Source organism: Puntigrus tetrazona, chromosome 6 (assembly GCF_018831695.1).
Source record: "Puntigrus tetrazona isolate hp1 chromosome 6, ASM1883169v1, whole genome shotgun sequence".
Lineage (NCBI taxonomy): Eukaryota > Metazoa > Chordata > Actinopteri > Cypriniformes > Cyprinidae > Puntigrus > Puntigrus tetrazona.
Genome location: NC_056704.1, coordinates 24,601,046 through 24,613,797, shown reverse-complemented (window position 1 = coordinate 24,613,797; position 12,752 = coordinate 24,601,046). Strand labels below are relative to the sequence as shown.

Genomic DNA, 12,752 nt, shown 5'->3' with positions numbered 1-12,752 from the left:
TTCCTCAAACGCAGTAATCGAACTGAATATATGGGAATGAATTACTTAATCCTCGGCCAAGTTTCTGGATCACATTGTACATGCATCTAGTTGAATCGGGTGAGTTAATTTATGCTCAGCTTGGCAGTTCAACACAAGCTCTTAGAGGGTCGTTTTACTTTCCTCAGCACAATTAAAGGTTCAGCAGGGACCCCCTGCCAAAGGAGACACATACCACAAGTGTCATATTTATATATATAGCCCATCAGTTCAGGAGGAACCATCACCTGCTCCAAACATATTCTCAATCCCTCTAAACTGCAGGCAGACATTCGCTCCATTTATTTATTTTTTTTTACTAAAACTAGAATAATTAGGAGTAACTTGTCCCAGATCACAAACCAATGAAGCTGTATGCTGATTACAAAACATAAAAAGAAATGAAAACAGATTTAGTATAATTTTATTACTAATAAAAAGCTTAACATCTCCCTTTTGCACATTCACAAATGAACAAATAAAATGTTATTTCCAAGCCTTCGCTGTATGACAAAATAATAAAAGGGAAAAAGCTAAATAGCAAGAACACTTAATGATTGGGTTAAATTACTTTTGCATATACTGAATTACAATGGTAAGTATGACATTGCCTGAAAGACTACATATCAATCAATTTACACAATTCAACTATGTGTGGTATACACAAGGACGTAAAGCACATAAGCAGAATTTCACAACTTTCTTAGGGCCAGCCCAAGACTGTTGGCATTGTGGTCCAAACGAAACACCACTGCAAACCACACCAGACGGCATATCAAGTGTAGTTTGTAGTTCCCCTCAAAAGACATTAATGCATAGCCTGTGCTCCCTAGCAAGAGGACAAGCAATTCAGCAAATCCTTTCGAATTGGCTAAGAAGTCAAGAACTTCAACCGGACTAAATGAGATGTTTGGTCTCGCTGTGGATCACAGGCTTTGTACAAGACAAAAAACAGCTATTCTACAACATTTAGAGCTAGTAATGCATTTCCACTCGTTGTAAAGGCCCTTCAGTGACTTTAATAACGCTATGACATTAGTTGAACTGTTTCCTTCTCCAAATAGTTTGACACGTCGAAAGAAAATAAAAGAGTTTAAGATTCTGGTTTGAGTGAAAGATGATTTTACTTCGCAGTAAGGTACATTACAGACACTGGAAGAATCAATTTGAATGTTTTTTTCTCAGCAGAAACTGCTTAGGACTGTCATTTTTCCATGTTTCTTTCAAATAGGGCAAAAGACGCACAGCAATTCTGAAAAAGTGCAATTTTATCCTCCAAGTATTGTTCCAAGTAATCCCTTTTTTTCCATTTAACAAGCACTGTCTTCTAAAAGGAAAATATTGTTGTGCTAAAATTTGTGGATTAACTACAATTACTGTAATAAGTCTATAAATCTCTCAGCTATTATTACTGACAGCGCACATTTTGGAAGGGAAAAGTATTATTATTATTGCACTTGTGAATTCCTGAAAACATTACGGTGCATTCGCATCACTGCATATAAAATCACAGGATAAAGGACGGCAAAAGAAACTTTGACGATGCCCATAATATTCATTCTTATTCGCTAAACGCTCCCATATGCCAATATAATGTGTCGAAAGCATGTGCAATAATATCGGTGACCAATTTTTGAAGTACCATCATAAGACAAACTACAGAAGCCACATATTCATTTCTAAAAACAACAGAGATGGTGCATGTGTTATACTGATGTGCATGTGGATGAAACATATTTTAAGCACATTTTATCCTTAAAACCATTGTGGGTATATGCAGTTAAGCATACACTAATCAACATTTGTAGTGGATAAAAATTGTCCTAAAATATAAAACCAAAATGCATTCTAATCTTAGGACAACTTTGATGAACTTTTTTGATCCACTTCAAATGTTCACTACTGTATGTATTTAATGTATTTATTCTATATTCACATACGGTAAAATATAAATGTATTTTGTTTGAATAAATTCTACATGATGTACAGCAAACAGAGCCACTCACACCATATTATCTTAATGGCCTTGAACAAATAGTGTTTACGTTAATCCAAATTTTTTAAATGCAAGTTTCTCAAGTGTTTTCTGCCATTCTTTTCCCCCCCAAATTAAGTGTATTTCTACAGAATATTTGGTATAGAACAAGTACTTTCTTTAGCCATTTTTTTTTCCTTGTTGTTCTTTCTGATGCAAGACTAGCTTCCAGATATTCTCCTTTTTTTTTTTTTTTTTTAAATCCCTGTCCAGATAGTAAAAGCATGTTGGATGTGCAGGCCAAAAGTTATTCAGTGAAAGAATGAGAAAGATGAAAAATGTTTATGAGACAATTAGGGAATTTGGCAAAACATCACAAAATCACTCAATCCAGTAAAAAAAAAAAAAAAAAAAAGTCATAAAATGGAACAGCAAGGGATCTGAAGCGACCAACTGCCAACTAACACAAATGGTTAAAATGCAATTTTAGAAAGTATTCGGACATAATGCACACTTCACAAAGCCTTGGACAAAAGCCTAAATCGCACAACCTCATGTACAGAATTCCAGAAATGGCTCCTCCCCACTAACATCAAATTTTTGATATGAAAAACATGTGAACCGTTGGAAAAATGATCAAATCTAACACTTTGAATCTCCCATTCCTGTCAGCATTCTATAAAACGGGGCCAACTTTATCTCAAAGCGTAAGGGATGAACTTCTCTAATGCCACAATAATGCACTGCAAGCAGTACAGACTGACGTTTACCAGCAAACAAGTGTCCATTCAAACGGTTTCTGAATCCAATAACAGGCTGGATGTGTGGCTAAGAATCTGGCAACCCAGAACGTGGCTAATTAGAGCAAAGAATGTGTTACTACTATATCTTGACTTGCAAACTGATTAAATAAGCAGGAACTGAACTGACACATGCTGCCATCAGCATCACTGACCTATTGATCTGCTACTACATGATCTGGCTCCTACGATATCACTAAAAAAGATTTGGCACATTCTTCATATATAAATTCATAAACTCATCTCAAAGTAGGGCTGCTGGCCAAGACTCAGACATCTCTTGCTAAATCCCAGAGTTATCCTCATTTTTAGTATACCGCTGATTTTAGTTATTTTTCATATACAAAATATAGCTCACAACCTTATGTCTGGTCCTGTGTAACAGAAACACAAACATATATTGATATTTATAATAGTAAATTTGTGTTTAAGCAAATCTCACGAAAACACGTCAATTTCATTTTTCCCTCATTACAATAAAAAGAGAGATAATGAGGTCTATTTTTAAGAGCATTTTGTTACATCACTTTTAGGACAATTAAGCACACATTCAAACTGTATTTATCACTATTAGTTACTGTTTTACAAATTAATTATATAATGTTACACAACGTCAAAAAAAAAAACATTATTAGTCCCAAGAATGGACTTTACCTTCACTTTATGGAAAATATAATTTCAGTTTTTCCTCTTGATTTGACCTGAACATGACAGCTTTCATGAGATTCACATTTTTTTTTATCATATACATCAAAAATGTGCAAAAATAGTGCGACAAGAATGCTGCGTTGCTTGCATTTGGAGTGCTGCAAATCTTAAAATGTACAGACGGACAGGCAACAGTTTCACTCGGAAACTGTATAAGTTTTGCAGAGGTTGTTGCACACAGATGAGAATGAACGAGAGAGAAAGAGAGCAAGACAGGACAGTATCTGATCTGTTAAGCAGGTGTTTTTGTTGCTGTCTGATTTTGAGCAGCGATCTAGAACAGAAATGGATCCCCAAAGACATTTGAAAGGGGGCTGAAGAGCTGGCAAGATAAGGTACAACGACTGTATGAGGGCATTTTCATCTTTTCTCAAGGAAATGCATCAGGATTCAGACTATATATCTCATTTCATTTATAACTGAACTTCTTTTTTGGCTCCGAAAGGAAGTTACGCAACTTCCCCTTTGACATCACATTCTTCATCTGCTATTATCCTTGGTTACTAATCGAAAATAAAACAAAGGCTGGAGAGGATCTGGCCAAATTGTTTACGGCTGCGTCAACAGCAAGTGCGTTCCCTGGTCGACTCTGACGGTTGGCGACGAAGTTTGAAGCCTTTGACTGCAGACCCGCCATCCGCGTCTATAACTGGGATCCTTTGACCTGTAAAACATATATTTAAAAAAACATAAAAAAGCTAAACTAATTTGTCGTTTCAGTTCCTGCACGAAAGTCGCAAGCACAGTTACGTGCCCCCGCAGGAACGCCTGTTCCTCAACGGGGCCACTGCCAAGCTCCATGGTAAAAGATCTGTATCCACTGTAACTCATCCACTGCCCTGGGTCCAAGTGGCAAGAACAAGTATCCACCGAAGCACTGTTCTCACCACCATCAGGATCAATTATAGATCATGCATTCATTATCATTTCAATAACAGATTGTGTTGCATTAAGCAGCATTTATTAAAACTAAACCTGCTTGATTAAGAAGCACAACCAAGAGATGATAAAAACATCTAAAATCAGAGGGCTCTAAACGAGTGATTCTGGATTAATTACATACCACACGGATGAATAGTGAGGATTTTACTCACTTATCTGAATGAAGATCTCATTGATGTTAATGGCATTTTTGGCACTGGTTTCTACAAATATGGCATGAATGGAGTCAGCGTAGTCCTTGGCGTCTTTCTCTGACACCTCTCTGGAAAACAAAAGGACAGAGCAGTGAAAAATAGGTGAAAAAAAGAAAATGGAGTATTTTCTTTTGTAGTGGCTTATTTTACACTAATACCACACTAATTAGTCATCAGTTTAATAAATGAATAAATCTACAACTTTTAAAACTCTCAACAACAGGCGGTGTGTTATTGTTATCTTAGAGATTTTCAACTACAAAGACTTAGACTGACACAGAACATGTGTGGGAGATTATCTGAGTGGGCAGAACCTTGTAAAGCTTGTGTATTTTTTTGTGACGGTGGTGTTTAACCAGCACACGGCAGCATGTAGGAGGTAAACTATTGTGTGCTGGTTCTCTGTGCACCTGTCACCTGATCACAGGAGCTGATCAGATTGCACCCGTACACGTATCAGGCCGGTCACACTGACAACAGATCAATTTTCCATTGACGCTTCGCTCTTGGATCAACCGCCCAGCTGGTGATGTTTTCTCTAAACATTTCGATTAACTTGAGTTTTGTTGGTTGTTTGCGCAAAAGACCCTGCCACCTTGCTAGGAAGGTAATGCTACAGTTTGTGATCGCTATAGCGTGTTCTGAGCGGTTGTCTACTAGGCATAAATATATATGTGGGGTTCTTCAGAGCAGGTTCATGGGATTTATGCCAACAAATGTGAAAAAAAATAACAAGAGTCTAAGCAGAAGTAATGCTTTGGTAACATTTTAGTATAGGGACCAATGCACATTATTAACTAAATGCTTATTAGCATGTCTCTTATATCGGCTGTCTATTAGTACTTGTAAAGCATATTCTGCATGACCATATTCTACATCCCCGGCAAAATCATAGTTCATTTATTTATAGTGAGAATTAGACCTCGCTTTTTAAATGTAGCTTTAAATAGAGCAAAATTGTATTTTTATATAACGTTCAGAAGATGGTGTAATGTTATCAGTAACCGTATTTCCATGGTGACAGGATTTTTTTACCTCTTAAACTTTGATCAAAAAAAAAAAAAAAAAAATCACATGTTTAAAAGTGAAGTAAATGATGGCTGTGGATCACTGAGAACAGGGCCGTTTCTGCCAGAAAGCGAAATATCTAAGCTTTATGTGCCAGACAGAACAATTGCAAGAATTTTCCCTGATATTTATTGCCTGAATGGCTTGCGGTGCGATCGCTATTCCTCAGATTCGATGTCTCGGTCTTTATGGTTTCGAAAAAGTAAAATACAACCGCACTGACAGCCGACTAACACAGCCAAAGAAAGCAATGGTGAACCAAGACATATCATTGGACCTGTGGGAAGAGTGAAGCAATTTAAAGTGGAAAGATAAATTACAGACCGCTGAAGAGTGGATTTCTTTTTCATCACAAGTTATGCTTATGGTAACGGTACGTGTGTGAGCTTGTTTTCAATGAGTCGAGACAAGTTGACAGCAAATATGCGGGTCTTTTCCTGACGTCAAATTGAGTTGACAGCCACCGCGGGTGCATCCCTTCAAGCTGAATAGAGATGACAGGATGTGGAGTCTTTTGTGGCAAGGAACGGTGGAATTCACCTGGCATCGGAGAGATCGCATTTGTTGCCAGCGATAGCCACCACTATGTTGGGTGGTCCGTGCTGGCGAAGCTCCTTCACCCAGTTCTTCAACGTCTGGAATGATTCCTGAGTGAAAGATGGAGAGATCTTTAAGACAAGAAACACTTCTGATTCATAAGACTTTAAGGTCATGTTGCTCAAAACCTGCGTGATAACAGTATTTCCGTTGAACACAAAAGGAGTCACCTAGCAGACCGTCCGAGCCGCTCTTTTCCATTAATTGAACTCGAATGCGAACTAGCAGCTGTCAAGCACTATAAAGTTAGTCTGTATGATTTGTGCGTGATATATCATCTCCTCAAAAGCCATATGATAGCCTTGTGCGAGTAACAGACTGACACTTAACCCACTATTCACTGAAAGTCTTACCTCACAGCCCATAACTCCTTTAGTGTTCCATGGAAAAAAAGATCTTGCGTAGTTCAAGCGACATGAAGTTGAGTAGATGATGACAGAACTTTCATTTCTGGGTGAACTATCCCTTTAATAGCTTTACCAGCGGAAAGATTTGTGTAGTAATAATGAAGAAATATATCAGTACCTCTTTAGTGATGTCATACACAATGATAGCCGCAGCAGAGCCTCTGTAGTACATGGGAGCCAGGGCACGAAACTAAGAGCGAAACAGATAACATGCAGATGTGAGAGAAAAATGACGGCCTGTTAAAAAAAAAAAGAAAAACAAGACTTAATCATCACTGATAACATCCCAACATCGCTTCTCAGGGCCGGAGCAGGGTGATCTCAACCTGCGTATGCTTATTATCAGAGCTTTGAAAGAATTTGTTCGCTTTGGCGGAGGTCTCTTTTCGAGTTTCATGCCGAATTAAATGGACAACTGAAACACAAACAAACGCATGTTATTCCAACTTGTTCCGTTCAAACAGAACTCTAGGCGGCGGTTAGGGAAAACCACGGTGAAAACCCCTAGACGTGAGCCACTGTTAAAACCTGAAGGAGAATTGTGTTTCAGATGGCCATGCCAAGGGGGCTTGAGTTGAGGAACTGCATGGAAAGGCGTATCAACACATGTGGGAGCCATCAGGGGAAAGATGAGCGCGACGTGTCAGAAGAAGTTAGCTTTTAATCATTATAAAATAGCGTAGTTGGGTTGTTCGACCCCGGACATCAAAAATAGACCAAAAAGGCTCTGATTAATAAAAACAAGCTGGATCCAGTATGCCATTCCTATGAAAAAAAAAAGAGCTAAAAGAGGGGAAAAGTGCACAAGAAAGTGAATGATTAAGAGAGAGACAGGGTAGGGAAAGTAGACATGGCAAGAAACCCTGGCAGTTTAGTTTTTTGCATATTTTCTTAAATTTAGGTTTGAACTAACTTGAGAAATAATCTTTAAATCAAATACACAGTTCAGAAATGTATTTTTTTAGCCAAAGCTTTGGCAAATTCCTGAGATCTTTACAAATTATGAGCTGCAAACTGGTGCATGGTAATAATATTTGCGCTTATTAGCCGAGTGTTTTACCAATTGCTAGATTTAATCAATAAAAGCGAAAAAAAGCAATATGGGTGAACACACATAATAATAACATAACACATTCCCAAATAATATCTAACTTTAACCTGTAGCTCTTAACTGGAATTGCTGATCACTGCATCAGTACTAAGTGAGATCAGATTTATCAATAACTATTCTACAGATTCATTTGACACCATTCAAAGTTTATTATTTAATTCAACTCTGAATAAATCCAATATAAATTGGATTTAAGTTAAGAAAACAGGTCGGAGCTCTGCTTAATCCATCTTTTCCGCCAATAAAATGAATAAATCAAGTTTGACTGACATGGTTTCTCACATTTATAGCTGTTTTTGGCAAGATTCGCTGCACAAGGAAAAGGAAATGCTTCAGTTTAGATTTTGACTAAAATTGCAGGATGTCTCCTCAGACATATCCCAGGATTCCAGACTGTGTGGTCTTTCTCCAACTCCTGCATTTTCTCTCATCCAACTTCCTCTAGTCACTACCTCTTCAAATTACTCTTGCCATTAAGTCGATTTGTCGGTTTTAAGGACCTCATGAAATCGCTTTTCTAGCTATACGCAATTTTATTTCTACCTATATCTAATGAAAATAAGTTTTTGATTTTTTTTTTTTTAAAGATGACTCCTATGCTTAGCCAAGGCTGCATTTATTTGATCAAAAATCAAGTAAAAACAGGAATATTGTAAAATATTGTTACAATTTTATCTAAATTGAATGATTTGAAATGTAATTTATTCTTGTTATGCAAAGCTGAATATTCAGCATCATTACTCCAGTCTTCAGTGTCACATGATTCTTCAGAAATCAGTCTAATATGCTCATCTGCTGCTCAAGAAATGTATTGAATTACTATTATCAATGTTGAAAACAGTTGTGCTTCTCAATATTTTTGTGCTAACCATAATGCATTTCCCCCCAGGATTCTTCAACGATCAGAAAGTTCAAATGAACAGCATTTTCTTTTACATTTTTGTAACAATGCAAAGTCTTTTCAGTCACTTTTGACCAATTTAATGCACCCACAAAACCATTAAAGTAGAAACCAAACAGTACAAAACAAGCCATGTTTCTATAACGCTGTTCTAAAAAGCCAACGTGTCGGATAATTATCTAATCAAGCGGTTGACAGCCAGTGAAAAGCCTGATCACAGGAGTGCAGGAATCTGTGGACAAAACTGTCTGCTCTTCACAAAATCACAATAGAGATTGAAGTTCGAAAAGAAAGAAGAAAGACACTAAGAAAGAGGAAGGGGGGAGGAGAGAGAGAACGATTCTAGCTTTGATTGCTCTTCTAAAAAACAGCTATCTCTGACTTAGCCTAGCATTTCATCCCATCAGGCTCTGGAGCATCCCGAACAAAGCAAAGCAAAGAAAACCTGACCTCTTTAACAACTCAAAGGCCATGATGATGAACTCGCACCATATTTACCGGTGGAAATACATCAAAGCGCTAAACAGGACCAGATGAGGGTAAAGAGGCTAGATAAGTCAGACTTTCCCATATGCTCATTCTTTCATATGCGAGATCCAAACATTCAAGTCAAGTCCAATACTTTTTTTTTTACATTTTTCGAACGTAATACCATTTTTACATGTATAAATTATCTTTATTAAAACAATTTGAGTGCAAATGTTCTGTCTATCCTTTTTAACAAAAGATTTAACATAATTGTTACATTTGACTTAAAAATAGTGCAAAATGTTTGTTTTCTAGATTTTTTTTAAATTCATCGTAAGCCAAGTACTTTTTATTTTTCTGCTTTAGATATAAAAAAAGGGCTTGATCTTCGATGCAGTTGCATAAAAAGAGCCAATTCCTTAACACTTGGCGTGATGCTATTTTTTCTAGCAGCTTGTGTGGGCCGCTTGGCATTCTACATTTAGCATCACATAACATCACAGACAAACATAAGAGGAGATCATGTTCCAAACAGCCTCAAGACTGCTGTCAAATCATGAGCGGCGATAAACATCTCGAACTATGCGATGTCACCCATGCACTTTAGCTGTCTTGCCTAACGAAGCAGAGCATTTTGAGAAGACTGTAAAGATATAAAGCTTATAGAGATACGTGAAGAAGACCTGCCCCCTTCGAATATCATTAACCCCTCTCTCTCACATGCATGCAGGCAGGCATACAAGAGAAGTGCATGCAATACTGCCCCCTGCCTGAAGTGCCAAGACACTGCAAAAACAGAAGTGAAACAGAGTAAACATTGTATTTATTGGCTGTCACCTTGTGTGTGTGTGTGTGTCAGCCCAGTGTGTGTACTGATTGTTACTGTTGTTTACCCTTTCTTGTCCTGCTGTGTCCCAGATGAGGAATTTGTGAAGCTCATTTTGGTACTGCACGGTCTTAGTCATAAATGATGCTCTGAAAAAAAATTGGCAAATAGATACAAATACAAATAGATAGGTCGGCATGGAATCTGAGACATCCGCTAATGTTGTTCATTAAATATTTCGGCAGTTTCTACAATGCATTCAGCTGCCAGCAAGTCTCTCAGCTTTGTTTAATGTATTCCGCCATATTTAAATTTAGACAGTCACCCAAGAATCTAAGAAACAAATGTGTACATCATGTGGGCCTTATACATGGTTTTACAAGTGTCTTGCCAGGTGCAAATACACAAAATAAACGCAAGGCACAGTTTCATAATAAGGGCTGCCTGTTGTTTGTTACTATCTCATGTTCTATGTGTTGGTTTGCCTCTGCAAGCCTAAAAAACAGGTTTTGTGCTATGTATTGGATGATGTTGTGAATTTATATTGGAATTAATTTTGTGTTTTGCAAACACTGAACCCGCCTATGCCACTGTATGCTGAAAACAGTCATAGTTGCTAAATTGTAAAGGCATAAGTTACAGCTATTATTGCAATTAAAAACCTAATGAAGTTATTGTAAGTAATAGGTATGTTTTTTTATATATATATATATATATATATATATATATATATATATATATATATATATATATATATATATATATATATATATATATATAAACCCCATCAAAACAGCATTATCATCTTCTGCTAGCCTGCAGGGCACAAATCTGAATGAATGACTGGCCTGACTGGGACAGCAGAAAAATCTTTATTGTTGAGTCCTGAAATGTGTGTCAATTAGATTCAGGCTTATGCAACTCAATTAAATGTGGTCACAGTTTAATTCTTTAAAACGCCGTGATGCAACATGTATTATACAATCAATGCTGTATATTAAATCAGTTAACACAATGTGAATCCCAATTCCATTCATACTTATCTTCACCAAATGGTCAGCCGGCATAACTAGTTCCAGATGTTGATTTGCATATTTTTTTTATCTTAAGATATCGAATTATTATTATCCAAACAAAGAATCCATGAAGTTGTTTTTTTGACACCGTGCTTTCTGACTCTAATCCTCTGAATATTTCAACACACTATGTATCAGTTTTGTGCATGCCACCACTTGCTGTGTTCACTATGTGCCAATCCTTCAGATGTGCACATTGGAAATCAGAAAAACCTGCATCACAGTCTACTTGACCTCACTGTGAGTGTGCTTTGCAGTTTGCTTACCCAATTGTGGGATTAATGTTGGGATCAAAACTATCCTCCACAAACCTCCAAACGATACTTGACTTACCAACCCCTGTATCCTAAAACACAATATTAAAATCAGTAACAAAATACACAAACCTATATATAAACGATAATACTACTGAACATAGGTAATGTAATTTGTCTTATTAAACACTTTTTCATTTCTTTGATGTGCTTTTTTAACTTCGAGAAGTTAGTTAAATGTACATATATAAAACATCTGTGTTTTTGTCAAATTTAAGGTCAAAACAACTTCTACAATGGCTTCAGATTAGGAATAAAATGTCAGATTGTGCCATGTGAAATCCTTATGGTAGAAGATTTGATTTGACAACACTACCTGAACTTAATAAATATATCCAGTGTATCTACTGAGCAAAATGAAACTTCTCAAACTCTCTAGAAATGTATCAACAACATCTGAATGGGTGGTTAAATACGTCATCTGCCCAAAAATATTACTATAGCACTTTAAAAGAGATTATCGAAGCTTGCACAACAGCTAAAACCACCGGCACACTTTATTGCTATTTATAGCGTGTAATAACATTTATGACAGAGCGTAAACATAGCGATAAAACATTAAATATGCACCCAAACTGCAATCCACCTCAAGTCATAAAAAGCGATTAGGACTCTTACCCCAAGAAGGCATACTTTCAACTCTCTTAACGACATGATGACCTCCAAACTAATGAAAACTTTACAATCATTCCAAACAGTTTCATAAAGCTGATCAGCAACTATTTCTATTTGACGTAAGCTAAAAAAACAACACACACAGTCTCTGTCCAGACGCTAGTGTCGGATACCCGCTGCTTTAGGGCGGTATAAGAAGCTGTTTTAAAATACTGACATAACGCGCACAGCTTACTATAATATGATGACTTAGATGTTATATTAATGATCGATTAGTTGCGATATTAGCTGCTCGCTGACCGCCATCTTGAACTCCGGTTGACGAGTCCAGTTATGGGAAGTTATTCCGCGAATCGGTTCTTTCGAACAGTTCGTTTCGTCAAACCGTTCAAAAACAGTTTCAGCAAAGTAATTACGTCATCTCATGGTCCCTAACAAATAAACTATATATATATAACTAAATATAACTATAACTAAATGGTTATACGCTTTTCTGTTATGTTTTAATATTATCAAAAGTGTTATTGTAATTTCATTACATTTTTTCGGTTTATGATAAAAAATGATCTGAGTGAACGCTTCACCAACTTTACAGATTAAAATATCCCTCCATTAGCAAATTAAATATATAAATAATACAAATTAGACCCATTTACCCTTCAAATACGCATTATTATTATGCAAATAATTCTTTTTTTACATTTTAAATCCATTTTTATAGTAACATAAATA

At 36.6% G+C, this 12,752-nt stretch overlaps 1 protein-coding gene across 1 annotated transcript; it reads right to left on the bottom strand.

Annotated features, from left to right (window-relative positions):
• Positions 1-426: 426 nt before the first annotated feature.
• Positions 427-12,360, bottom strand: rab22a (RAB22A, member RAS oncogene family). The gene is made up of 7 exons (XM_043241458.1): positions 12,024-12,360; positions 11,358-11,437; positions 10,083-10,164; positions 6,828-6,899; positions 6,246-6,352; positions 4,596-4,705; positions 427-4,165 (listed from the first exon to the last, which is right to left on the bottom strand). The coding sequence occupies exons 1-7, from the start codon at positions 12,057-12,059 to the stop codon at positions 4,062-4,064; spliced, it is 591 nt and encodes a 196-aa protein (XP_043097393.1). The 5' UTR covers positions 12,060-12,360; the 3' UTR covers positions 427-4,061.
• Positions 12,361-12,752: the final 392 nt, after the last annotated feature.